General features: G+C 36.2%; 5 protein-coding genes across 5 annotated transcripts; 2 read left to right on the forward strand and 3 right to left on the reverse strand.

The window, feature by feature from the left end:
- Positions 1 to 1,407: 1,407 nt before the first annotated feature.
- LOC111804463 (protein SLOW GREEN 1, chloroplastic) lies at positions 1,408 to 2,765 on the reverse strand. Its single transcript, XM_023689270.2, has one exon. The coding sequence runs from the start codon at positions 2,717 to 2,719 to the stop codon at positions 1,652 to 1,654; it is 1,068 nt and encodes a 355-aa protein (XP_023545038.2). The 5' UTR covers positions 2,720 to 2,765; the 3' UTR covers positions 1,408 to 1,651.
- A 1,566-nt stretch (positions 2,766 to 4,331) lies between these two features.
- On the reverse strand, positions 4,332 to 5,251 carry LOC111803972 (uncharacterized). Its single transcript, XM_023688600.2, has 3 exons — positions 5,104 to 5,251; positions 4,902 to 5,007; positions 4,332 to 4,803 (listed from the first exon to the last, which is right to left on the reverse strand). Exons 1-3 carry the CDS (start codon positions 5,137 to 5,139, stop codon positions 4,652 to 4,654), a joined length of 294 nt encoding a protein of 97 aa, XP_023544368.2. The 5' UTR covers positions 5,140 to 5,251; the 3' UTR covers positions 4,332 to 4,651.
- A 3,569-nt stretch (positions 5,252 to 8,820) lies between these two features.
- On the reverse strand, positions 8,821 to 11,343 carry LOC111803985 (pentatricopeptide repeat-containing protein At5g42450, mitochondrial). The gene is made up of 2 exons (XM_023688617.2): positions 11,206 to 11,343; positions 8,821 to 10,602 (listed from the first exon to the last, which is right to left on the reverse strand). The coding sequence occupies exon 2, from the start codon at positions 10,383 to 10,385 to the stop codon at positions 8,841 to 8,843; it is 1,545 nt and encodes a 514-aa protein (XP_023544385.2). The 5' UTR covers positions 10,386 to 10,602; positions 11,206 to 11,343; the 3' UTR covers positions 8,821 to 8,840.
- Positions 11,344 to 11,358: 15 nt separating this feature from the next.
- On the forward strand, positions 11,359 to 14,546 carry LOC111803986 (diaminopimelate epimerase, chloroplastic). The gene is made up of 9 exons (XM_023688618.2): positions 11,359 to 11,646; positions 11,974 to 12,141; positions 12,235 to 12,305; positions 12,534 to 12,591; positions 12,897 to 13,076; positions 13,625 to 13,709; positions 13,809 to 13,868; positions 13,954 to 14,027; positions 14,157 to 14,546. Exons 1-9 carry the CDS (start codon positions 11,359 to 11,361, stop codon positions 14,274 to 14,276), a joined length of 1,104 nt encoding a protein of 367 aa, XP_023544386.2. The 3' UTR covers positions 14,277 to 14,546.
- A 2,062-nt stretch (positions 14,547 to 16,608) lies between these two features.
- Positions 16,609 to 23,313, forward strand: LOC111803151 (ATP binding microtubule motor family protein). The gene is made up of 24 exons (XM_023687438.2): positions 16,609 to 16,761; positions 16,885 to 17,109; positions 17,694 to 17,823; positions 17,911 to 18,066; positions 18,156 to 18,493; positions 18,588 to 18,726; positions 18,928 to 19,025; positions 19,157 to 19,313; positions 19,391 to 19,460; positions 19,555 to 19,631; positions 19,829 to 19,882; positions 19,962 to 20,042; positions 20,153 to 20,264; positions 20,348 to 20,434; positions 20,730 to 20,905; positions 20,982 to 21,143; positions 21,244 to 21,351; positions 21,442 to 21,600; positions 21,679 to 21,762; positions 21,849 to 22,054; positions 22,157 to 22,258; positions 22,345 to 22,454; positions 22,539 to 22,690; positions 22,836 to 23,313. The coding sequence occupies exons 2-24, from the start codon at positions 16,928 to 16,930 to the stop codon at positions 23,040 to 23,042; spliced, it is 3,147 nt and encodes a 1,048-aa protein (XP_023543206.2). The 5' UTR covers positions 16,609 to 16,761; positions 16,885 to 16,927; the 3' UTR covers positions 23,043 to 23,313.
- Positions 23,314 to 23,383: the final 70 nt, after the last annotated feature.

Genomic DNA, 23,383 nt, shown 5'->3' on the forward strand with positions numbered 1-23,383 from the left:
ATGAGTCGAGCCTCTTCAAAGGCATAGTAAAAAATGACTAAGATGCCAAAAGAAGAAAAAGAGTCGAGACTCGATTAAGGGGAGGCATGCTTTGTTCGAGGGGAGGTGTTGGATGATGAATATCATACCATTGTGGAGAGTCGTGTTCATCTTAGGAATATGGGAGAACTATAATTTTATGATCCTAATCTCACTTGGGTATTGAAGCATGAACTTAAGAGAGGAATCTGAGTATTAAAACATCAAAATAAAAAATAAAGCACAAAGTAAGCAGATTTCTGAGAGGGCACACCTGGATAAACCAACCACAATGGCAGAAATTCATGAGAACTTTAAAGCATCAATCAACCAAATGGATCTCACACAGATTAAGGAACAGATTCTTTTATGATCCTGGAAGAAATACGTAGGCCCCTTTGAGCAATTTATAGGTCAATCCAGCCTTTGCGGCATGGTACTTGATCATCATATTGTTTTCAATGGCCTGTAATTATAGAGTTGGGGGTACCATATGCATAATCTAGACCAAATTCAAAGATCACAAAAGTTTATTCTTGCGCTAATTTATGTACATCTCTAAAACTAATTCTAGGAGAGAACCAACAATCGCAAGATATTACTGTCTAAAGTGGAATGTCACCACAATTTGAGTTCATGATCTTTATGACATAACCATTGTACCAAGTCATGATTGATTAGATCACATATTTTAGGAAGGATGCCATAAAGCAATGATATCTGTGGTGTCGAGCACCATTCCGTACTCTACGAAGAGAATTCTTGCATCCTAATTCGAATACGAAGAGACCTCGAAGAGACCTCGAAGAACCCAAGGCCTTGGAGGACTCTCCCAAGCATCCCAAGGGCCATCCTGGATGCAAATGCCATGAAAAATTGAGAATCCATACCCTAAAAGACATCTAAAACTACAACTTGTCCTTTTAACCCCATTGATATACCAATCCCCTTAATTTGAACCCACAAGATCTCATCAAGGATTTTCAGCTAAACCTTTCCACCGAAGAAATTTGAATTCAAGAGATTGGAGAACCCCCAAACATCTCAAGGACCGTCCACAGGGGGAAGGGAAAAGGGGTGGATTCCATCAAAATTTAAGATATCTTGAATTACAACTTCTCCCTTGAACTACTAAACTCCATCACTGTGAGATCCTACATCGGTTGGGGAGGAGAACAAACCATTCTTTATAAGGATGTGGAAACCTCTCCTAGTAGACACGTTTCAAAAACCTTGAAGAGAAGCCCGGAAAGGAAAACCCAAAGAGGACAATATCTACTCGCGGTGGGCTTAGACTGTTACAAACACCCCCCACCAAACACGACTCTATTCGTATTGTCAAATATTGCTTCAATAATCATCATGTTGGTAGAAAAATACTTGGGTGAATAAGTGAAAGAAACTCAGTTTCTCATAGATTTTCAGGAATGCCAAACATAAGTATAATCAGTATTCTCCACATGAGACTCGATTGAAAGATTCAGACAATCATACAACTTCAGACAAAATTAAGATATCTAACACCACCCTAATGAATACCAAACCACTAAAAACTAACAAAAATGAATCCATTTAGAACAGAAGTGAAGAGTGAAGAGATTACTCATACAGAAGCAGCAGATAAGCACTCATCTCAGCTCTTCAAACCAGCTTTCTCCTTCTCTAATTTCTGAGCAAAAAGCTTTGTTGCAAACATGTTTTCATCAAAGTACTCTTTGTAAGGATGGTTCTTTGGAACAAGCCTCCTAAATTTCTCAAACTGTTTCTCAGCCTCCTTATTCTTCCTTAAAAGAGTATATATGATCCCCTGACAGAGATATGGCCTAAAATCCTTTGGTTCCTCCCTCACAAGTTCATCATAAGCTTTCAATGCATCAAAATAGCTCCCCTTCATTACCTTAATTTGCGCAAGCAAGAGTTTGAAATCCCGGATAATTGACTTGTCATTTTGCTTCTTGCATTTCTCCATTGCCTCTTCGATCCTTTTAGTAACGTCCTTCAATGAATTATCGTTCAATTGCTCTGATACCATCACAAGGCCATGGTAGGCCTCAACACGAAATGGGTCTTCCCTTAAAATCTCTTCAAATTCATTTCTAGCCAATTCGAGCTGCCCCGCATAGCTACGGACATTGGCTCTTAGCAAAGGCAACTCACGGTCATTGGGCTCAAGTTCGATTAAACGGCTTAGGGTTTCAATTGCTTCGGGAAGTTTACCTGATTTTACATTCTCCTCAACGAGGGATCGAAGGGTTTCAGCACCACTCGAATCATCTGTTGGTTTCTCTTCTACAACGCTCTCATTTTCCTCATGCGCCGTCGATTCATCAGTAGACTCCATCGTCTCCGGCGCCACCGGGACAGCAACAGCAACAACACGTCGATGGTCGAAGCGAAGGAAGTAGAATGCTGCAGCAGCGGCAACAGAGATGCAAGCAGTTTTAAGAAACCCTGACAACAGGCCGCCATTCGTGGTCTCGGAAACGGAAGATTTAGAGTTCCGAGAGGGTTCGTCAGAGGTCGATTGAGAGGATGAGGCTTTAACAGACAACGACCTGAAAGACGAACGGAGACGAGTCGGCGGCGTATGAGCGAAGGAGAGAGAAGATATGGGTTTAGGGAACGACGGAAGGCGGTGGCTGAAGGAAAGAAGTTGTTGAGAAGGATGATGACGGTGGTGAACTGTAGGAAGAGACTCCATGGCTGTTACCTCTGCCTGCTCTGTAGCGATTTTCAGGTCATCTCTGACCCGGAGGTTTTAGAAGGTTTAGCTCTCTGCCAAAAGGCCCAAATCTCAACCCTTCAACTCTATTTGGGCTTTGGGCCCATTTCAAAATTCCCTAAATTAATTTTTTTAATTTATAAATAATTAGTTTATTAATCTTTTTTTTTTAAAAAAAAAACATTAAATCTCAATAATATTTTTCACCACGGTAAAATTTAAGTATTAAAATTTGGTACTCGACTAATCAATTATTACTTTAATTTAATTAGAAGCCATAATGATAATAATGATGCCATTAAAATAAAAAAGTTACCCCCATATTAATCTTAAAAGTTAAAATGGGTAAAATATGAAAGGTACTTGGACTAAGCAAAGAAACAACTTTCACGTTTAACACTTTTTTCGTTGATAATTCATCGTTTTTTTCATGTGAATTCTACACTTCGGGATGTTCTGTCCTATGTCGAACGCCACCGAACAGTAAAAAACAACTTGCTTCATCATATTTTATGGTATTCACGAAGTGATGGTAGGTGAAATAGTAGAATTAGGGTTAGATCGAAGCGATTGCAGCAAATAATTTTGAATAAAAGACGAAATAATAATAATCATGACGATGACGTGAACCTAAAGAATGAGGTTCCTAAAAAAAAGTGAAAGCACGGGAATGCTTAGAATAATAAAAAATATTTAATAGATTCTTGGATTTTCAATTTTATGTCCGATTTTAAAAACGTTAAATATGTCATTGAGTTTTTAATTTTACGATTAATATATTATTGAAATATTTAGCTTTAATAACATGTTGGGCTCGAGACCCAGCTCAACTTCTCGCTCCAAATAGCCCGTGATCGTCTTTTAACGCGTAGTTGTATTAGTGAACTAGGAAAGAAACCTCTTATTGTCCTTCTGGCAAAATATATGATCAATTTTGAAGAAAGTAGCTCGATTTAGTCAATTTCCATATACTTTTTGAGATGGAACCCTTTTACTCATTGTATGTAAAGATAAGATTCACGAAAATGAGGGAAAGAAGTTGTCATTATTGTACTACGAAGTTCATAAATGGTACCGATTTTGTCACAAAAAGCCTTCAAACCTTCTTCGTGGTATCAAACCCACGTGTTCTTCATGTTCATGTCTAGTCCCTATAATATATTTAAATTATACGATCTCTTAGTCTCGTCAGAGAAAAAAAAATATATTTACGATACGCATTCAGGTCCTGATAAAACTATAAGTTTTTAAAAAAAGCTAATAGAGTTAATTTTTTTTAAGGAACGAGGCGGCGGTGGCGGTGGCAGTGGCCGTGGCGACAGCGAAGGTTGAGGGTAGTCTATACCAAGTGGGATATTATTGGTCAACATTATTCCTAGCCAACAAATGCCTCGTCATTATCCGAGCTGGAATTTAGGCCACGTGGCAAAATAAAAAACATTTTTGACGTTCCACTTACCATTACATTTGGCATCAAGCACGTGTCTTCTTCTTTTTTTTTAATTTAGATAAAAAGAAAAATACAGGTGGCAATTACCGATTGGCTCGGACTGTCTTAATTTCACTGGAAGGAAAACAAAGAAAATAAAACTAAAACTAAAAAAGGAAATTCCATTTAAATTACTACACCTCCGACAAGGTCCAATCAGCAAACGATAGCAATACATTAAAAAAAGAAAATTGCAGCATGCTGCCACGTGTAGCCACGTTTCCCCACGTGTCAGCAAGGTATCCTAAAATATCTTCACTCCCCTCAAGTTATCCCATCGACTCCTCCCTTACCCAACGCCGCTGTTCCATTCACCTACGATCCTTAAAAACGGCGTCGTACAAAGGCATGTTCTTGTTTTATCTTATTTCATATTTTTTTTATTAATTTCCATCCACCATCACCACCGCTTGTCTACCCATCTACCTACCCGACGTCGTATCCCCCGAATCCAGCAAGTTGAGATCCGACGTGTCGGACGAATTCCCATCAGCAGCCCTCGTCGTAACGTCACGTCGTTTCTTCTTATACGCTTCGAAGAACTCCTTGTTCTCCTTCTCCAGTTCATTCCACACTGCACACATTTTACAAAATAAAAAAAATAATAATAAAAAAAAGAAAGAAAAAAAAAAGGAGTCGAAGTCCGTGCACATCACGTGAGAGAAAACGAACCGGTGGAAGTGATGACCGGTTTGATATTGGCATGTTTGGAGAGAGCTTCCATGCACTCTTCTTTGTTCATGTTGAAAATTATACACTGTTCGATCAGGTGATGCACCTACACCACAATAATCATACGCCCGCACATCATCCGTCCGTTAACGAAATTTAAAGAGATAAATAAAATAAAATAAAATAAAATAAAAAGAAATACCATGTGGATGTATGAAGCAGAGGGGTCGTCTTCCATGGGGGATATGATTCTGTTTGGAGAGAGAGAAAATGCGAGAAAGTGAAGGGAAAATCCGAGAGAAAATTTTGTGGGTGGGAAAGTGGAAAGGGGGTTGTATTTAAATATATATATATTAATAATAATTATCAAGTGGTGGATTTGATGGGAAAAAAATATTATTTAATCGAATTAAAAAAATAAAAAAGGAAAAGGAGGGACAACGTTATTGGGAGCGGGGCCCACTGCCCACGTGGGAGGAAGGCTAGGATTGGTTGAGAGAGGATTAGAAGAGATTGTTACGAACCAAAATCTTCTATAGCGTTTGTCGCTTACGTGGCTACAGTATTCAACCTCCACGTGACACATGGGCCCCCCCTGGTCCTGATTGGGCCTCACACGACGGATGATTGACTGGCCGTGGATTTGCCTTGCCGTTCAGACTGCCACCTCTGCCTACTGTCCGACCCGACGATCACCCTCCGTTCTTTCCACGTCGGATCACATATCCCTATATATATATATATATATTTTTTTTTTAAATGTATAATTTATTAGAAAAACAAGGTTAACCTAATTATTGGTGCCATTCTCAAGGCTTCATTTGATTATTATTTCTTTTTTGAAAATTTTAAATAATGGTATTTAAAAAAAATAGCTAAAAATTCTAAGAAATAAATCAAATGTACTATGTATATAATAATTAAACTAAAAGTATATTATTGTAACTTTTTTAAAAAAATTAAATTTAAATATTTAGAAATATAAAAAAAATCGAAAAAGTAGAAAGTGAATTGAAGGACCTAAATTAAATGGATAACATTAATGTCATAAATGTCCCCACCCACGAAATTATTTATTTTTATTAAAAAAAATAAAATAGTCATTATTTAAATAAAATAAAAAAAACAAATAATCCAAAAATTCAATAGGAAAATGACATTTTATAATTTAGGGTAGAAGCCAACGTAGTCCTCGGATTTAATTGTCATTTTCCATCAATATTTTTTTTTTTTCTTTTTTTCATTTTCAAATAATACGTACGGTTCCATTTCTCCCAATTTTGTAATTTCATATATACTAATTTAAAATTATAAATCTCTTTTTATTTATTTATTTTCTTTTACTTTTTTTTGACAGTTGAAAATAACAATTTAAAATTCGCGAATTATTATTATTTTTAAATGATATCATAAATCATGACAAATTTAATATTTTTTTGTGTTTTTAAATAATATATTATTATTAATACACGTGCATGCACATTGTTTGTATGCTTCAAATATGAGCCAAAGAGGTATATTCAAATTTAAATATATTTTTTTATTAAATTTCTATTTTTGAATTTGCTACCATATTACTTTTTGTTGTTCGATATTTATTTATTTATTTATTATTATGAATTATTGACTTTTGGAATAATAATTAGCGTATGTTTAATTAAATTTGTATTGTAAAAATACATATGAGTCCAATTATTTAATTAAGTTAACTATATTTTAATTTGATTAAATAATTTTTGTACTATCAATACAAAAATTTAAATTTTATCAATTTGGTCCCTAGATTAAGAACATTATTACGTTTTTACCTTTTTTTTTTTTTTTCATTTTCTTCCAAAAAAAAAACTAATAATCTTAAATTTTAAATTCACACCTTCAACATAAACTTTGTGCATTTAGTATTGTTTTTTTTTCAATACCCATCAATTTCTTTCCAAACACGGGCGCGGAAAGGACAAGACGATTAGGCTAAAGAAAAGGAAGTACGGTCCAGCGACTGCGGTTAACAGTGATGAGAAAGAGCCAACAATCGAAGATTACGATCTGAATAAATATTTCACTTAAATGTCCATTTTTCAAGATCTCGAGAAACCATTGGATTAATGAATCTGGCTGAAAAACTATCCTTAATCAAACCATTCCCTTTGCATCACGTAAATTATACATTCAATTCACACAATCTTTTAAATTGTTTTTTTATTCGAAAGTATATTACAAGGTAATAATTGCAACACTTACTCGTAAAATTTAATTTATTCCCTAAATATAATTATAAATAATTATGTTTTTTAAATTCACGTGCTCTCATCTTAGCAGATATTGTCGAACTTTTCATACCCTTAGAATGTTTTGTTTCTTTCTCTAACCAATACGAGATCTGACAGTCCACCCACTTAAGGGTTCCAATGTCTTAGTTGGCACACCACCCTCTGTCTAACTCTGATACTATTTGTAACAGCTCAAACCCACCGCAACAGCTCAAACCCACTGCTAGCAAATATTGTCCATTTCACTTATGAGTTTTCCTTCAAGATTTTAAAACGTGTCTGCTAGGGAGAGGTTTCAACACACTTATAAAGAAAATTTCGTTTCACCCTCCAACTACGTGTGCCGTGACAGGTACATTGAATAATTAATGTAAACTTTTTGTCATAAACTTAAACTAGTACACATCACTTTCAATGAAACACAGTGTTTATGAATTGGAGTTATTCCAAAAATGGGCAAGCAATTCCAAACTCAATCACATGCCTTCCTATTATCAACTTAGAATCTTTCCAAAGATCTTCAAATTCTCAATGCTAATTAAAATATATTGAGATTAATTTATGAGGTTGGGTGAAAATTAAATTTGTGTTTTTTGTGGACCAAAATGCAAAAAAACAAAAAAGTAAAGGGGCTAGGACAAAAATTTAGAGAAAATTTGAGGGTAGGACGTGAAAAGTGAGAAATATTCCGAACTCATTAGCCACCGAGAGATGAAAGCTATGGGATAGGGGTTGAAAATGGTTTATTTGACATATCATGGTTCAATAATTGTCGGGTTAGATCGTTTGCCTCGACCAAAGGTAATTTTATACCATATTACTTCAACTATACGTTTTACCACAGTTTCACTTATGGTAAATCTGTTATTCTATCATGTGAATGATTGCAAATCATGTTTTTTTATGGTGTGGATTGATCGATCGGCGTTGGAGGAATTTACTCTGGGATGTCGAAACGTCAATTTTCTCGGTGAGTAGTATTTGGTTTCTTGTTGGGTTGCAACTTCCCACATGGCACCTTGTGATTGCCCATGTAGTTGGTGCAGACGAGCTAGCTGGCAAATATTACTTGGTGTGGCAAGTTACCCCAAGTAAGTTTATGGTTGTTGTAACGACCCAACCCCTCTGCTAGCAAATATTGTTCTTTTTAGGCTTTCTATCAAAGTTCTTAAAACGTGTTAGTTAGGGAAAGGTTTTCATACCCTCCTATAAAGAATGTTTCGTTCTCTTCCCCAACTGATGTGGGATCTCACAATCCATCTCTTCGAGCTCCAACGTCCTTAGCACTCGTTCTCTTCTCTAATGGATGTGGGACCCACAATTCACCCTCCTTCGGGGCCCAGCGTCCTTGTCGGCACATTGCCTCTTGTCCACCCCCTTCGGGACTCAACTTCCTCACTGACACATCGCCTGCCATTTGTAACGCCCCAATCCACCGTTAGCAGATGTTGTCCTCTTTTCCTTTAGGGATTCTCTTCAAGATTTTTAAAACACGTCTATGGGAGAGATTTCCACACCCTTATAAAAAATGCTTCGTTCTCCTTGTCATCGTCGTCTAAATAAATAAATTCATAGAGAGTCTCATTCATCAAATTGTTTTTATCCTTTCAAATTGTTTTTATCCTTTCAAGTTGCAATAACTCTTGTCAACCTCATACCAATCATATCCAATTTATGAATCTGAAAGAAAGTTGAAATCTTCACTCTCTTTCAAGTGTTCAACAAAAAATTTCAAGGTAGAACAAATTTCATCCTTTTGGTGGTGATTTTTGTCACCAGTTACAAAGACATGAACTTTGCTCCTAATTTCAATCCAACTGCAACCAGGAATTCTCTTCATCCCCTTCTCCTTCATTTCCCTTCTTAATATCGACACGCTATGCCATTTCCCAGCTGCTGAATGCGCGTTCGACATCATTACATACGACGAGACATCACTTGGATCCAAGGCCAGGATTCTTTGAGCTGCAAGCTCACCAAGTTCCATATTCGAGTGAATTTGGCAGCCCCCAAGCAATGCCTTCCAAAACCCGATCCCTGGATCGAAAGGTAGGTCGTGTATAAACTCCTCTGCTCGTCTAAACTGACCTGAACGTGCGAGCAAATCGACCATACAAGCATAATGCTCGGGTTTTAACAAGCTGGGGTTCTCGAGTTTCGCCTGATTGAAATATGAATAACCTTCATCAACTAGGCCAGCATGATTACAAGCCCATAACAAGCTAAGAAGTGTCACTCCATTGGGTTTGTAGCCTGAAAAACTCATCCTCTGATAGAAATCAATGGCTTCCTTTCCCCTACCATTTTGAGCATAACCACAAAGGACAGCATTCCATGAAACTGTATTTCTTTTGTCAAGCAATTTATTGAAAACCAACAAACTATCTTCCATACTTCCACATTTTGCATAAAAACTAATAAGCGAATTGCTCACGAACACGTCGAGATTGCCCAAGAACTTGATAGCACAAGCATGAAAACTCCTCCCTATTCCAATGGAAGCTATATTAGCAGCAGCACATAAAGCACAAGGAAAAGTAGATTGAGTGGGCAAAAACCCTTCTCTGAGCATATCAATGAAGAGATGTACAGCATCTTCATTGTGTCCCTTTTGGCTAAACCCGCCAATCATCACATTCCAGGACACGATGTTTCGCTCGGGCATTTCATCGAACACCTGGAGCGCATCTTGAATCTTCTCTGTTTTCAAGTACCCAGAAATCAAACTAGTGTAAGAAACCACATTAGGCATCTTGATATCATCAAAAGCCCTTTGAGCTTCCTCAATGACACTCAACTTGACATACAAATCCAAAGCCGCACTACCAACAAACACATTAGAATGAAGGCCTATTTTTATGGCACAAGCATGAAGTTGCTTGCCAATATCAATGTCTCCGAGTGCCGTTGCAGAGTGAATCACAGTGCCAAAAGTGAACTCATTGGGCCTTAAATTTAACACAAACATTGCAGAAAATAGACCCAACGCCTCTTCGTGCTGATGCTGCCTTGCGCAGCGCCCAATCATAGCGGTTGCAGAAACCACGTTTAATTGAGGCATTTTGTCGAACAGTTGGCGGGCATCCAATTCACCGCGAGGAAATGGGGGTTTCTTGGATTGTTCAGCCGGAGTAACAACGGCGCCATGGGCATCCGCTTTGAGTTTGATCAATTGCCTACAAGATGAAGCATAAGATCTTCTCCATATGGGTATCATATGGCTGGGTTCTGAACTTGGAAGATTGGAGATCGGACCGACGAGCTCGAATCGCTATTGTTTAGCGGCAAGCACAACAGAGCTACTGTAAATTATTGAGCTTAGATCATCATCAGCTTAAGAATTCAGAAGATTTGAAGGATTCTGTACTCCATTAATGGCAGTTTTTGATACAATTTTCAAATGGAAGAAGAACCCAATTGCTTCAAAAGCTTATCTTCATGTCAAAAAATAAAAGAATATATTAATAGACAATAAAACATCGCGAAATTAAAAGAAGTTTCCTTAAAAAATTCTATGAAAAATTAATCATTTAACTTAAATATTTCGAAAAATAGATTTAATTGAGATTTAAAACACTAAACTTAAAATGAAATTTAAATAATTATCCAAATATCTTTTTATATTTTTAATTAATTTAAAATGCATCTAAAATGAAATTTAAGGAAGAAAATAATATATATATATTTTTTATCCTTTTAAAATTTAATAATTACTTTTCTTTTTATTTTTTACTTTTAAAATATTGTATTTTTACCCTTAATTTATTGGTTTAATTTCAATTTAGTATATGGACTATAATATTTAATTATTTAAAATAGTTAAAATAATTATGATCAAATTAATTTTTTTGTCACTAATAAAAATAATTGAAGGATCCACTTTTTATTACTATTTTTAATTAATTAATTAATTATAATTTAATAATAAAAAAATAGAGTACAAGTATACAATCTATAATTTTAAGGACTAGATAAAAATTAAATTAAAAAAAATTAATATTTGAAATATAAGGGCCGAAGGAAAGATAAGCCCAAACCACGTGTTCTGAAATATGGGCTTGGCCGTTTTATGGCCCATGGCCAGATCAGCAACGACGACTTCTTTCCCCGTCGTATATGCTCCGACTTCTCTGTTGCGCTGCTTCTGCTCACCGAAGAGGGAAGTCTCTACTCCGCCACCACAGGCAGCCATGGCCATAGCCGCCACCATTTCTCTTCCACTTACTTCTCCATCTCGACGCTCTCTCGCCTCAATTTCTTCTCTCCGATCGTCTGTTTCTTCCACGCTTCAACTGGATTCCTTTTCGAAGTATTCGGCGCGGAGAAGAAGCCCTAGGCTCTCCGTATCCGCGTCTTCCGCGTCTTCCGCTGGCATTGAAGTTACAGAGAAAGCGCTTTCGTCTTCTTTTCTTGACCGGAGAGAGAGTGGCCTCCTTCACTTTGTTAAATACCATGGTCTCGGCAATGACTTCATCCTGGTAATGACTTTTTGAGTGTACTGCCTGATATGGTTTTGTTTTGTTTTGATTTTCTTTAAATTGATTGTAAATGTTTGGTCTATCTATGGCTTATCTGTTGGAGCTTTGGATTTGAAATGGTGGAAGTCTGAAATCGGAACTTTGTAACTTAACTTTGCTACTCCAGTGATGTTAATCATGGAGAATCACATGGATTTTAATAAGAAACTAATTGGAAACTTTTTCTCGGCCAGTCTTCTCTTCATGCAGGATAGTTTTATTCATTCTCAGCTAATCAGTCTGCATTTTGGTATTAGTCTGATATTAATTGCAAGTGAGCTTGAATAGGTCGATAATAGGGACTCATCAGAGCCTAGGATCACCCCGGAGCAAGCTGCGAAATTATGTGATCGAAACTTTGGGATCGGTGCTGATGGAGTTATCTTTGCTCTGCCGGGCGTTAATGGTACGGATTATACAATGAGGATATTCAATTCCGACGGGAGTGAACCGGAGGTAATTAATTGTTTTCTTCAGAAATAATTTCCTGTTATTGTATTTCTATCGATTACGTCTGAGTCTGAATTTTTGTGCGCTTGTATCTTATAGATGTGTGGTAATGGAGTACGATGCTTCGCCAGATTTATTGCGGAGCTTGAGAATTTACAGGGAAGGCATAGGTATATCTTCTGCTGTTTTACCATTGTTTTATCTTTTCAGGCCTGCATACCGTTCCAACGTAGTATAGCCCTTTCAAAACACTACTTAAATTGACCTTTCGATATTAATATTTTCCTTGTGTTGTTGACCTATAAAACTAATTAAATTGTTATAGCTTAGATCTTTTATTTCATGTTCATTTATGTATTAATTTCTGAGTGAACAGTTTTCTATTCATAATCTTGCAGTTTCACTATTCATACTGGTGCTGGTCTCATTGTTCCACAACTTCAGGATAATGGACTGGTATATCTCGACAGATTTTCTAAGCTACAGTCAACTGCTGTTAAAATTTTTTAGAGTTATTGGGAGGAATTTTGGGTCTTTTTTTAGGTTTAATGCTTCGCTTTGGGCATCTGTTCACTGTGCTTCTTTATACTTTCTGCCACTTTTCTCCATGAAAGTGTAGTAGCCTTAATAGGCACATCTTTACCATTTCTTTCATTGGAAAATGCAATCTGTGTCTTTTCAATTTGGTTCTATTTTTTTTTTTTTGGGGGGGGGGGGGGGGGGGGGGGTCGGTTCCCATCTTAACGTACATGCAATTTCAGGTAAAAGTAGACATGGGCGAACCAATTCTCAAAGCATCAGATGTACCTACCCGATTGACACCAAATAAAGACCAATCTGTTGTTAAGTCAGACATAGAAGTAGATGGAGTTGCATGGAGCGTGACCTGTGTCAGTATGGGAAACCCCCATTGTGTAACTTTTGGCAACAAAATTGAGCAGGTATTTATTTAAAAGTACATTTTGTAACATCTCATTCACTGTTCTAAATCTTCTTAAAGTTCTTAAAGTGGATTACTTTGGCTTGCCCTTTTGTTTTCTCTTCTTTTATTTACATATAATCACTTATCAAGTTTTATATATTGTCTACGTGATGTAGTAGATTAGAGACAATAAGTGACGATTTAATATTAAGTACAAGAATTTCTGAGTACTTTGTAGGCTCCGGTCCGTAAGAGTACACAAATTGTATTTATCAGAACTTAGTTGATTGATTGAGATGTGTTCAACGTTGTTATGTTATCTATTAGAGCATTCATGAACCATGGAGTACAATTATATTAGGAAGCAATACTAATGATGTCTAAGCTCCTTTGACATTGAAATCATTCCTTTCCTCCTTTGATCTAAAATAGCTTACGGCAGTTTAAACCCTTTAATGCAACTTCATAGAGTCTTGAGGTACATATGATTGCCTCTAGTCATTCTGTTGGGGTTCAACTTTACCGTTTATTTACTACTTGTGCTGATTTTAGCATGGTCATGAACAGAATCTGCAGGTTGATGACATCAATTTAGCTGCAATTGGTCCAAAATTTGAACATCATGAGATGTTTCCAGCACGAACAAATACAGGTTTGTTTCTTAGCGAGTTGGCACGAAAATTTTCTTTTATTTTTACTTAGATGGTCTTTTTACACTGCTCATGCTGTTTTTTCTTGATGTCCACGACAGAATTTGTGCAAGTCTTCTCCAATTCACACCTTAAAATGCGTGTTTGGGAGCGTGGTGCAGGTACAAATTTGATATAATTTAAAGTTGTAAGCATATAATTATTGAAACGCTTCATAACAAACCTGCCTTCTCAATGTCACTACAGGCGCGACGCTTGCTTGTGGAACCGGAGCCTGTGCGGTTGTTGTTGCAGCAGTTCTTGAAGGTCGTGCTGGGCGGGTAAGAAGATCAATTGTATCTTGTAAACACAACGGAAACAATATAACATGGTTTCATCAGACAAGATCATGCGAATTTCAATCCTTTCCTTTAAATTTCCTAACTTTTGATTCAAATGTGTCGAGACAGAATTGCACCGTTGATCTGCCTGGAGGACCATTACAGATAGAATGGAGTGAGCAAGACAACCACGTATACATGACTGGACCTGCCGAAGCAGTGTTCTATGGATCGGTTCCCCTACAATAAAATCATCCCATAGAAGCAGGACAAAAGCAACTGTCAATTTTTGGTCTCTCAGCCGGCACACAGCTCCTTTAGCCCCCTCGACAAGTACCATTAAAACCTGTACGTGGCAACTTATGCAATGCTTCTTCTGCTTGAACTTTCATGATTCTGTTATGCACATTGTCCTGTTTGAATTATATTGTCTTCTGTTTCTTGAGAATAAAAGTTTTGTCTTTGCTTTTGTACTGATACATAATTTCGAACATGCAGAGTAGACTTATTTTGCTTTGATTTCTTTTGTTGGATCTGGTTAGTGTTGAGTTTCCCACTAAACACTCCTAAGTCCACCGCTAGTAAATATTGTCCGTTTTTGTCCGTTACGTATCGCCATCAGCCTCACAGTTTTAGAATGTGTCTATTAGGGAGAGTTTACTGTCCAAACCCAATGCTAGCAAATATTATCTATTTTGGCCCATTACGTATTGCCGTCAGCCTCAGGTTTTAAAATGCGTCTATTAGGGAGATGTTTCCACACCTTTATAAAGAATACTTATATTCTCTTCTCCAATCGATGTGAGATCTCACACTCCTCTATCGTGAACATTTTCCAGTGTGATCATGCTTACTTTGGAATAGTGCCTAAGATAGAATTAATAGTATTAATTTCTAGGGAGGTGGATAGATTGTCGGAGGAGGTATAGGAGGGGACAAGGGTTAATATTGAAGTGTTACCCCTTCTCGAGTCCCTTTCGATACTTAGTTCTTGTGCTCCCTTTTGTTTTCTGATTTCAGTTGGGCTGTTTTTTTATGTCCTTGTATTCCTTTCCTTATCGAAGTACGGTTTCTTACCACATGTGGAGTATCGAAATTTGAACTTTCAACTTCATAGTAAGAAACATGTGTCAACTACCAATGAGCTATGCTCGTGTTGGCGAACAAGTTCCTAGCTTGCTATTTGCTCTTAGTTGATTACAAATGATCGTATAGATTTTTACAACAACCTTGTCTCGATGAACACATTTGCTCCTAATTCAAATTAGTTGACGATCTCCATAAAACTTTTGGGAAGTAATAAGCATTAAAAAATAGTTGCTTATTTTGAGATTCGCTAAAGTGTATTCAATTTGAAAAAGGGGCCATCAAATTCCTTGTCAGACGTGGCAAAATTACCTACCCCTACTGTAATTGGCCACACATTATGCAATAAAATACTTTCTTTTTCAAGTGCATTTTCTTTATAACCAATTATATTATTCCAAAAGTACCCCATTCTTCCAATTCAATTACTTTTATTAATGTTAAATGTATCTTTGATTTTATTCTAGAAAAAGAATACACCATCGGAATATATTTTTAGAATTTATAAACTATAATTTTAAAAATTAGAATATCATTCTTATGGTTCGATAAAACTCCATACGGTAGGGATTAATTTCTAGAGTTTTATAAAATTATAGGATGAATTCTAGATTTTTAAACCCGGAACTAAAGGGATCAAATTTGAAATTTAACATTTTTATTAATTTAATATTAACTATATATTATATTTATCTTGAGTTCGGAAGACTTGCCAAATCTAAATTATTTTTTTGTCAGTATAATAAATGTGAGGATAAAGATTTGCATATGAGGTATCTTAAAAGTTGAGATGTTCGACTAAATTGTATATTAACTTTTAACATTATTTGTACCTGTTTCTCAGTTTGATTAATACTCCATATTGTTGGACAACGATGCTCATATAATATACTAAACAAATTATAAATGAGTTTTGTGTATATTTTTCTTAAAACATTTTTAATAAAAGTTGTTTTAAATAAAATATTTATATGGTTGGTTTGGTTGTATTACATTTAAAAGTGATTCTAAATACGTTATATTACTATAATTTATTTAATAATAAAACACGAACATAGTTGAGCAGTTAAAACATTTAATCCATACCTTGAAGCTAGACGTTTAAATCTTTAACTTTACTTTTATTGTCCTAAAAAGAATCGGGACAATTATTTTTTGAAAAATTAAATTTCAAGAGTTTCTTTGAAAATATATATTTTAAAATCAATTAGATTAAAAAATATATTTTTTATTTAATTAAGAAGGAAAAATTTTAATTTATAAATTTCAGAAATTAAATGGTTGTAATATTTAATTAATTATCCCAAAAAAGCAGCCCTTTTTTACTCCCTTTTCTTAAGGATTAAAAAAAAAAAAGAAAAAAAAAAGCTTTTTGGAGATAAATCCAACGAATTGCAATTGCAGGCTCTAGTGGTGCCCCAGAAATTTGAATTTCTTTCTGGAGTGGGACCCGCCAGCGTTCATTGAATTCAAATTTACGAATCTAACGGCTACTTTCTCCTATATGTAAAAATGTAGTGGACAGTATCCGAGGGATCACAGACAAGAAACCTTTCCCCCCCTTTCTTCTCCATAGCGCTGCTCTCCAATTCAAGCGATCTTCGAATCGAACGCGGGAACAACTCTCTCCATTGCATCTTCGATTGAGGTTTTCCTCTTCTTTTCTCCGATTTCTGTTAATGTATATGAATTTATGAGCGAGGAGAATACGGTGAATTGGAATCTCTTTTGTTCTGAAGTAGTTGTTTCGATCCTGTTTTGTTCACTGTAGGTTGGTGGTGATTTTCTGCTAGTTTTTGAAATCGAGAAAGAAAATGGTGCCACTGACGCCTGATCAGTCTAAGAAATCCGGAGTTGGAGTTACGCCATCTCCAGCTCCATTTCTGACTCCTCGTCCCGAACGGCGGCGAACTGATTCTAGAGGCTCTGATTCGAGTTCTAATCATCATCAGAATAGGGATAAGGAAGTTAATATCCAGGTTGTGCTGAGATGCAGGTGAGTTTGTTTGAGTGTTAGAAGTAGATCCACTGCCTGATTCTTTGCAGATTCTCATTCCACTTGATTCATTAGGTTAAAGAAGAATCTATTGGATTTAGTTTTCCGTTTGAAATGATTTCGAGAAGTATATACAACTAACAGGGTTTCTGGACCAGCTCTTACTTGGCTTTTCTCTATTGTTCTTTGTTATGTGTGTATCTTCGTACTCTTGGTGAATTGCTTGTGCCGACCTCAAATAACCTGCTGATGTTCTTGCAACTGTCTTCTGCTTCCTTTTCTTCACTTGAAAGCTCTTATAACATAAAACTTTGATTTAAGTATCATATTTCTTGGCTTTGCTCCGACCAAAAATTCCAGAGCAATGTGTCTTTTGATGTCCATATCGCTTTTGAAACCAAGCTCGGTGGATTTTTCAGAAGTACTGGCGACTTGTTTCCTGATTTTCTGCTTGTATGACCATGTTTTTTTTTTAATCTCGTGATCTAATATTTAGAAATGAAGTGGTGATGATGAATTCTTTGAAAGTGTTGAGAATGTACATTTCTCTGAAGGGGACCTAATGTATTGTATTCCAATGGTAGGCCATTAAATGACGATGAACAGCGGTCGAACATTCCACAAGTGATATCATGTAATGAAGTAAGAAGGGAAGTCAGTGTCTTGCAAAGCGTAGCCAATAAGCAAGTAGATAGAATCTTCTCCTTTGACAAGGTAAGTTTCTGATACGTTAACTTGGTTAACTTTGTGATAATGGTTAATTTGATTTGGTTATTTTAGCTGACTGTGAATGGTTGTCAGGTGTTCGGTCCGAAAGCACAGCAAAGATCAATTTATGAACAAGCTATTGCCCCTATTGTTAATGAAGTCCTTGAAGGCTTCAACTGCACCGTCTTTGCTTATGGGCAAACGGGCACCGGTAAAACATATACAATGGAAGGTGGGATGAAAAATAAGGTATGGAGACTCAAAACAAGAACCTTAGATTTCATTTCCTTACATTTATTCTCTGTTTTTGACATATATTTACCATGACTAACAAATAGGGTAAGGATCTACCTGCTGAGGCTGGTGTTATTCCACGGGCTGTTCGTCAAATTTTCGATACACTTGAAGAGCAAAATGCAGACTATAGCATGAAAGTGACATTCTTGGAGCTTTACAATGAAGAAATTACTGATTTGTTGGCTCAGGAAGATCAATCACGATCTGTAGAAGAAAAGCAAAAGAAACCTATTTCCTTGTTGGAGGATGGAAAGGGAGCAGTGGTCGTCAGGGGCCTCGAAGAAGAAGCAGTCTACAGTTTAAATGAGATATATACCCTTTTGGAACGAGGATCTGCCAAAAGGCGTACAGCAGACACCTTGTTAAACAAGCGGAGCAGGTATATCTTTATTAGCATGTTGATGAAAATGATTTGGATAATTGAAAAAATTGGAATCCTAACATGTTTTGTTCAATATGGTCTATTATTGCAGCCGCTCTCATTCTGTCTTTTCTATTACTCTCCACATTAAAGAATCATCCGTTGGTGATGAAGAACTGATCAAATGTGGAAAGCTTAATCTTGTTGATTTAGCAGGGTCAGAGAATATATCTCGCTCAGGTGCACGAGAGGTAAAAAAACTTGTGTATGCATAAAAAATCTTCACCATGACAAACAAGACAGAACTGAAGTTGATATACGGTCAATTGTGTTCATCATATTCTAACCTTGTCCCCATTCAGCTATGAATGAACATGAAGCCAAGAACCTTTTAGTTCAGCAGATATTTTTGTTGGTCAGATTTGAATCAATATACTGCTTTTAACTTTCAGGCTCGAGCAAGAGAAGCAGGAGAGATTAACAAGAGCTTACTTACCTTGGGACGTGTTATAAATGCTTTGGTTGAACATTCTGCTCATATACCTTACAGGTATCTCCTAAAATCTATTAATATTACAAGCTTTATTTCTTTATCAGTAGATTTTCTTTTGTTTTTTTTTTTTTTTTATTGTAACTGCTAATAATTTTGTGGCTCTTCTGTCATGGCAAATTCTATGGCAGGGATAGTAAACTTACTAGGCTGTTGAGGGATTCTTTGGGAGGGAAGACAAAAACTTGTGTCATTGCTACAATTTCTCCTTCTGTTAATTGTTTGGAAGAGACACTTAGTACGCTAGACTACGCCCATCGTGCAAAACATATCAAGAACAAACCTGAGGTTCACTCCTAAAAAACTGTTTATCCTATTAATTTTTACTCTTTTTCCCCAGTGCTGACAATGAAGTTTAATTGCAGGCAAACCAGAAAATATCTAAAGCTGTGTTACTAAAGGATCTGTATCTTGAAATAGAGAGAATGAAAGAAGGTTGGATAACTCTTTAACATATTTAGATTGACGTCTGTCTTAATAATCGAGGAGAAGTATCCTTTTTGTTTAATATATGCAAAAATTGTTGCAGATATTCGAGCTGCAAGGGACAAGAATGGTGTTTATATTCCACGCGAGAGATATGCTCAAGATGAAGCTGAAAAGAAGGTCAGTCTGGAACTTTTTTTTTTTCCTTTTATAATTCTGATTCTTTCAAAGCATTAGCTTTCAAATTTTGATAAATGGATTAAGACATATTGTCGCTGCTTAATAGTTGGTGCATAAGACATGAAAATTGGTTTAGACCCGAAAATTTCAAACAGTAATTTTGTGTCCTTAAGCTTTTCATGGTAACTGCTCCACAGGCAAAATCTGAGAGGATTGAACAACTTGAAAATGAACTCAACCTTAGCGAGAAGGTCAGTTTTGCTCAACAAATAGTTTTATTCTTTCTCATCAACATTGTTTATAAGACTGCAAGGTTGCCTTTTCTTACAGCAAGTTGAAAGCTTCCGAGAGCTTTATCTGACTGAACAAAAGATGAAACTGGACATGGAATATGAGCTCAAGGATTGCATGGTACGAAGTCGTACACACTTCAAGATATTGTTTTTTCTTTTTGTTGGGTATATATCTACATAGAATGTCCTGAAACATTGCTTCTCTTCTCTACATACTTGTTCGTTCAGATAAATTTGGAAAGCCGGAACAAGGCATTGTCTGACCTACAAGACGAACATGGATTAGCCATTGCAGCCTTGAAAGAAAAGGAGTCCATCATCTCCCATCTGAAAACCTCAGGTTTGTTGTCTCTCAGTTATAAGAATTGTTAAAAGAAAAAATTATGCTTTCATTAAATAATCTTATTACTTTGGTACAAACAGAAAATTCTTTACTTCAACGAGCAAAGTCATTGCGCACAGACTTGCAGAATGCCTCTGAGGACATTAGTTTACTATTTGAAAAAATAGGTATGTCCTCTTTCCAAATAATTGAATTTTTGGATTGTAAAGTTTACCCTATGCAAAACTATTATTCTTATCACGATGATGCATAGTGAAAATCCAGATAATTTTGGTTTCTTATCATTGTGCAATTATGTTTATTTAATGCCATTAGTCTGGACAACGTAGTTTCGGGATCTCACATCGTAACGATAGTCCAGGCTGACGGCGATACGTAACCGGTCAAAACAGACAATATCTACTAGTAGTGAGTTTGAGTGGTTACGCATTATCCTAATAATTTTGGTTTCTCCCTTTACAGATCGGAAAGATAGGATGGAAGCAGAAAATCAGAGTAGGGTCTTAACATTTGGTTCTCAACTTGATCAGAATTTAAAAGATCTTCACAAGATCATCCTAGGATCTGTTTCTCAACATCAAGAGCAGCTAAGATGCATGGAAGAACATGCACACTCGTATCTTGCAAGTAAATCTGATGTAAGGAAAGAAAGAATCTTGTAAAGTTTCGATGCATGTTTGCCTTGTAACTAATTCATAACCTCCTCATTTTCAGGCAACTCAAATCCTGGAGACAAAAGTAGGAAAAATGGCTCAGACTTACTCTTCGGGAGTAGCTGCCTTAAGACAGTTAATCAAGACACTGCAACAGAATGTTTCTACCGATCTAGAACAGATGAATTCTACCGTATCATCACAGGCAATTAATGTTGAAAACGTATGAAATGCATAGGAATACCTTTTTTCTGTCCATTCATTTTCATTTATAAAGTTACATGTGAAAATTCTGACAATTCAACATGTGAAATTTTGTCCAGTTCTTGGTCAATGCAGTATTGGAGGCCAAGGAGGTTGTCAAGGAGATCCAGAGTTCTCTTGATGATCAGAAACAACTTCTTGATCTCTATATGCAACGACAAGAAGAGGTAGTGATCATTATTCGTAAAACTGGCTTTTAATGGTTAGGAGTTCTTGTCAAGTCCAATTAATTTAATCCTTGGAAAAAAAAAATTCAGGGATTGCAACACAGTTTGGTTTCAGCACAGAAGATATCAAATGCAAGTATGAACATCTTTAATGAACTTCATTCCCATGCATCCAAAGTCATGACGCTGATTGAAGAAAATCAAATTGAGAAGTCCAACCAATTAGTGAATTTTGAGAAGACGTTCAAGGTAGCTAAAGCCAAATTGCCAATTGAAGTTTTTCATCGTTCGCTATCAATTTTTAACCCACTTAATTTTATGAAACAGGAGCAGGCAGAGAAAGAGGAGAAACAAGCTCTGGCGAACATCGCAGCCATTATTGCAAATTTGACATCTAAGAGGGCTGAGATGGTTGGTCAATGTTCTTCAATATCATTGGCATATTTTTTGAAAACTCGAATGAAGTCTTATGTGTCCTAACTTCTTAAATTCAATAGGTATCAGAGGCATCAATCAACATTCAGGAATTGAACCAACAACACAGCAAGATATTACAGCAAGAAATGTCCTGCATGCAGCAAGTATCAAATTGTGCCAAGAAGGACATGAGTGAATATGTTGAAAAGGTGGAATCTCATTTCACAAGGAGCATGATTTCAGCAAATGAATCGAAGACCGAACTGGATAACGGAATCGTTGAATGGTAAGTTTTACTTGAATCATCTTTTGTGATTTAAAAAATAACCAGCTGTCCCACAAAATGATTAAAGTTTTGAGTATAAATCTGTTTTCTTACACTGTGTAGCTCAAAGAGATTGAATCATTCTCAAAAACTATGGGAAGATGCACAATCATCGGTGATAAAACTGAGTAAGAATGGTGCTACAGAGATAGAATCTTCTGTAAAGTGAGTTTTTGTTCTCCTACTTGTTCTTCAGTTTCTCATTGACTATGATTTGCAAAAAGTAAACTTCCTTAATTGTTTTAAAACAGGGATAGTATTTGCAAAAATCATTTTGCACTTGAAGAATTTGCAGCTGTTTCTTCAACACTGGATGCTGACTTTGATGCTGAAGTCAGTGGTATACTGACTGCAGTAAATGGTACTTCTAGATACCTTTAAAATGCGTTGTTCTTTTTGAAAAACTACGTTTCTTATGCTTACTTCTGGTGAAAATCTTATGTAGATTCTCTGAGATTGGACCATGAAAATAAAAATGAGTTGGACTCGATTGCTACCTCGTGCTTGGACGACCTCAAATCCACGCAAGATAACCATGGACGAACCGTATCGAAAATCCGAGACCAGGCAGAACAGTGCCTCATAAAAGATTATCTGGTTTGCCTTTTTGCTTGACTACTGACTCCATTGATTTAATGAGCTTAGCTCTGTTGCTGATAATAGCTAGCCATGATCATCATGTCCATATATAGCTTTGTTTACAAGAATTTTCATGATATGATAAAACTTCGATTGCGAACAGGTCGATCAACATGCCGACTCGACACCGAAGAAAAGAGTAATTGCGGTGCCAAGTTTAGGATCCATTGAGGAGATGAGAACTCCAGCACATCATCTGAAAGAAGGCATTTCAACAGAGAATAAGTTGAAATGGGGTTTGATAGAAGGCAAAGTTCAAGATGGAGCAGTGTTATTATCCTCAAGAGCTCCTCTTACAAGTATCAACTGAAAAAGAGCACCAAAACAAAGCTTGCTTCATGATGCTGTGAAGCTGCGAAAAAGATCCTTTTCATCATTTCATCACAGAATCTCTTATTAAGGTGAGTTTGATGACTGATTAGTGAAAATAGCCAGATGAGATGATGATGATGAAATTTATTCATCTTCTTCTTCTTCACTGTTTGTATGTGTATCATTTTTTAGATTTAGTTTGTTCAAAGATGGATCAGATATTATTCCTTACTATATGAATATATATAATATTTTGATCTGTTTCTTCATGTTGTTGTTCATCATCAAAGCTAGCTTTCTGCAAGTCAATGATGCTTGTGTTGAAACCGCCAGGTGCCG

This window comes from Cucurbita pepo, chromosome 10 (genome assembly GCF_057944985.1).
Source record: "Cucurbita pepo subsp. pepo isolate OVF chromosome 10, ASM5794498v1, whole genome shotgun sequence".
Taxonomy (NCBI): domain Eukaryota; kingdom Viridiplantae; phylum Streptophyta; class Magnoliopsida; order Cucurbitales; family Cucurbitaceae; genus Cucurbita; species Cucurbita pepo.

Excerpts from the sequence above, each read along its gene's own strand:
- LOC111803151 (XM_023687438.2), top strand. The coding sequence starts at position 16,928 with ATGGTGCCACTGACGCCTGATCAGTCTAAGAAATCCGGAGTTGGAGTT. Across the intron at positions 18,727-18,927 it reads CTCGCTCAGGTGCACGAGAG|GCTCGAGCAAGAGAAGCAGG; the intron begins GTAAAAAAACTT and ends TTTAACTTTCAG. Across the intron at positions 20,906-20,981 it reads ATCTTGCAAGTAAATCTGAT|GCAACTCAAATCCTGGAGAC; the intron begins GTAAGGAAAGAA and ends CCTCATTTTCAG.
- LOC111803972 (XM_023688600.2), bottom strand. The coding sequence starts at position 5,139 with ATGGAAGACGACCCCTCTGCTTCATACATCCACATG. Across the intron at positions 5,008-5,103 it reads CTGCTTCATACATCCACATG|GTGCATCACCTGATCGAACA; the intron begins GTATTTCTTTTT and ends ATTGTGGTGTAG. Across the intron at positions 4,804-4,901 it reads ACCGGTCATCACTTCCACCG|TGTGGAATGAACTGGAGAAG; the intron begins GTTCGTTTTCTC and ends AAATGTGTGCAG.
- LOC111803985 (XM_023688617.2), bottom strand. The coding sequence starts at position 10,385 with ATGATACCCATATGGAGAAGATCTTATGCTTCATCTTGTAGGCAATTG.
- LOC111804463 (XM_023689270.2), bottom strand. The coding sequence starts at position 2,719 with ATGGAGTCTCTTCCTACAGTTCACCACCGTCATCATCCTTCTCAACAA.
- LOC111803986 (XM_023688618.2), top strand. The coding sequence starts at position 11,359 with ATGGCCATAGCCGCCACCATTTCTCTTCCACTTACTTCTCCATCTCGA. Across the intron at positions 12,306-12,533 it reads AATTTACAGGGAAGGCATAG|TTTCACTATTCATACTGGTG; the intron begins GTATATCTTCTG and ends ATAATCTTGCAG. Across the intron at positions 13,710-13,808 it reads TCCAGCACGAACAAATACAG|AATTTGTGCAAGTCTTCTCC; the intron begins GTTTGTTTCTTA and ends TGTCCACGACAG.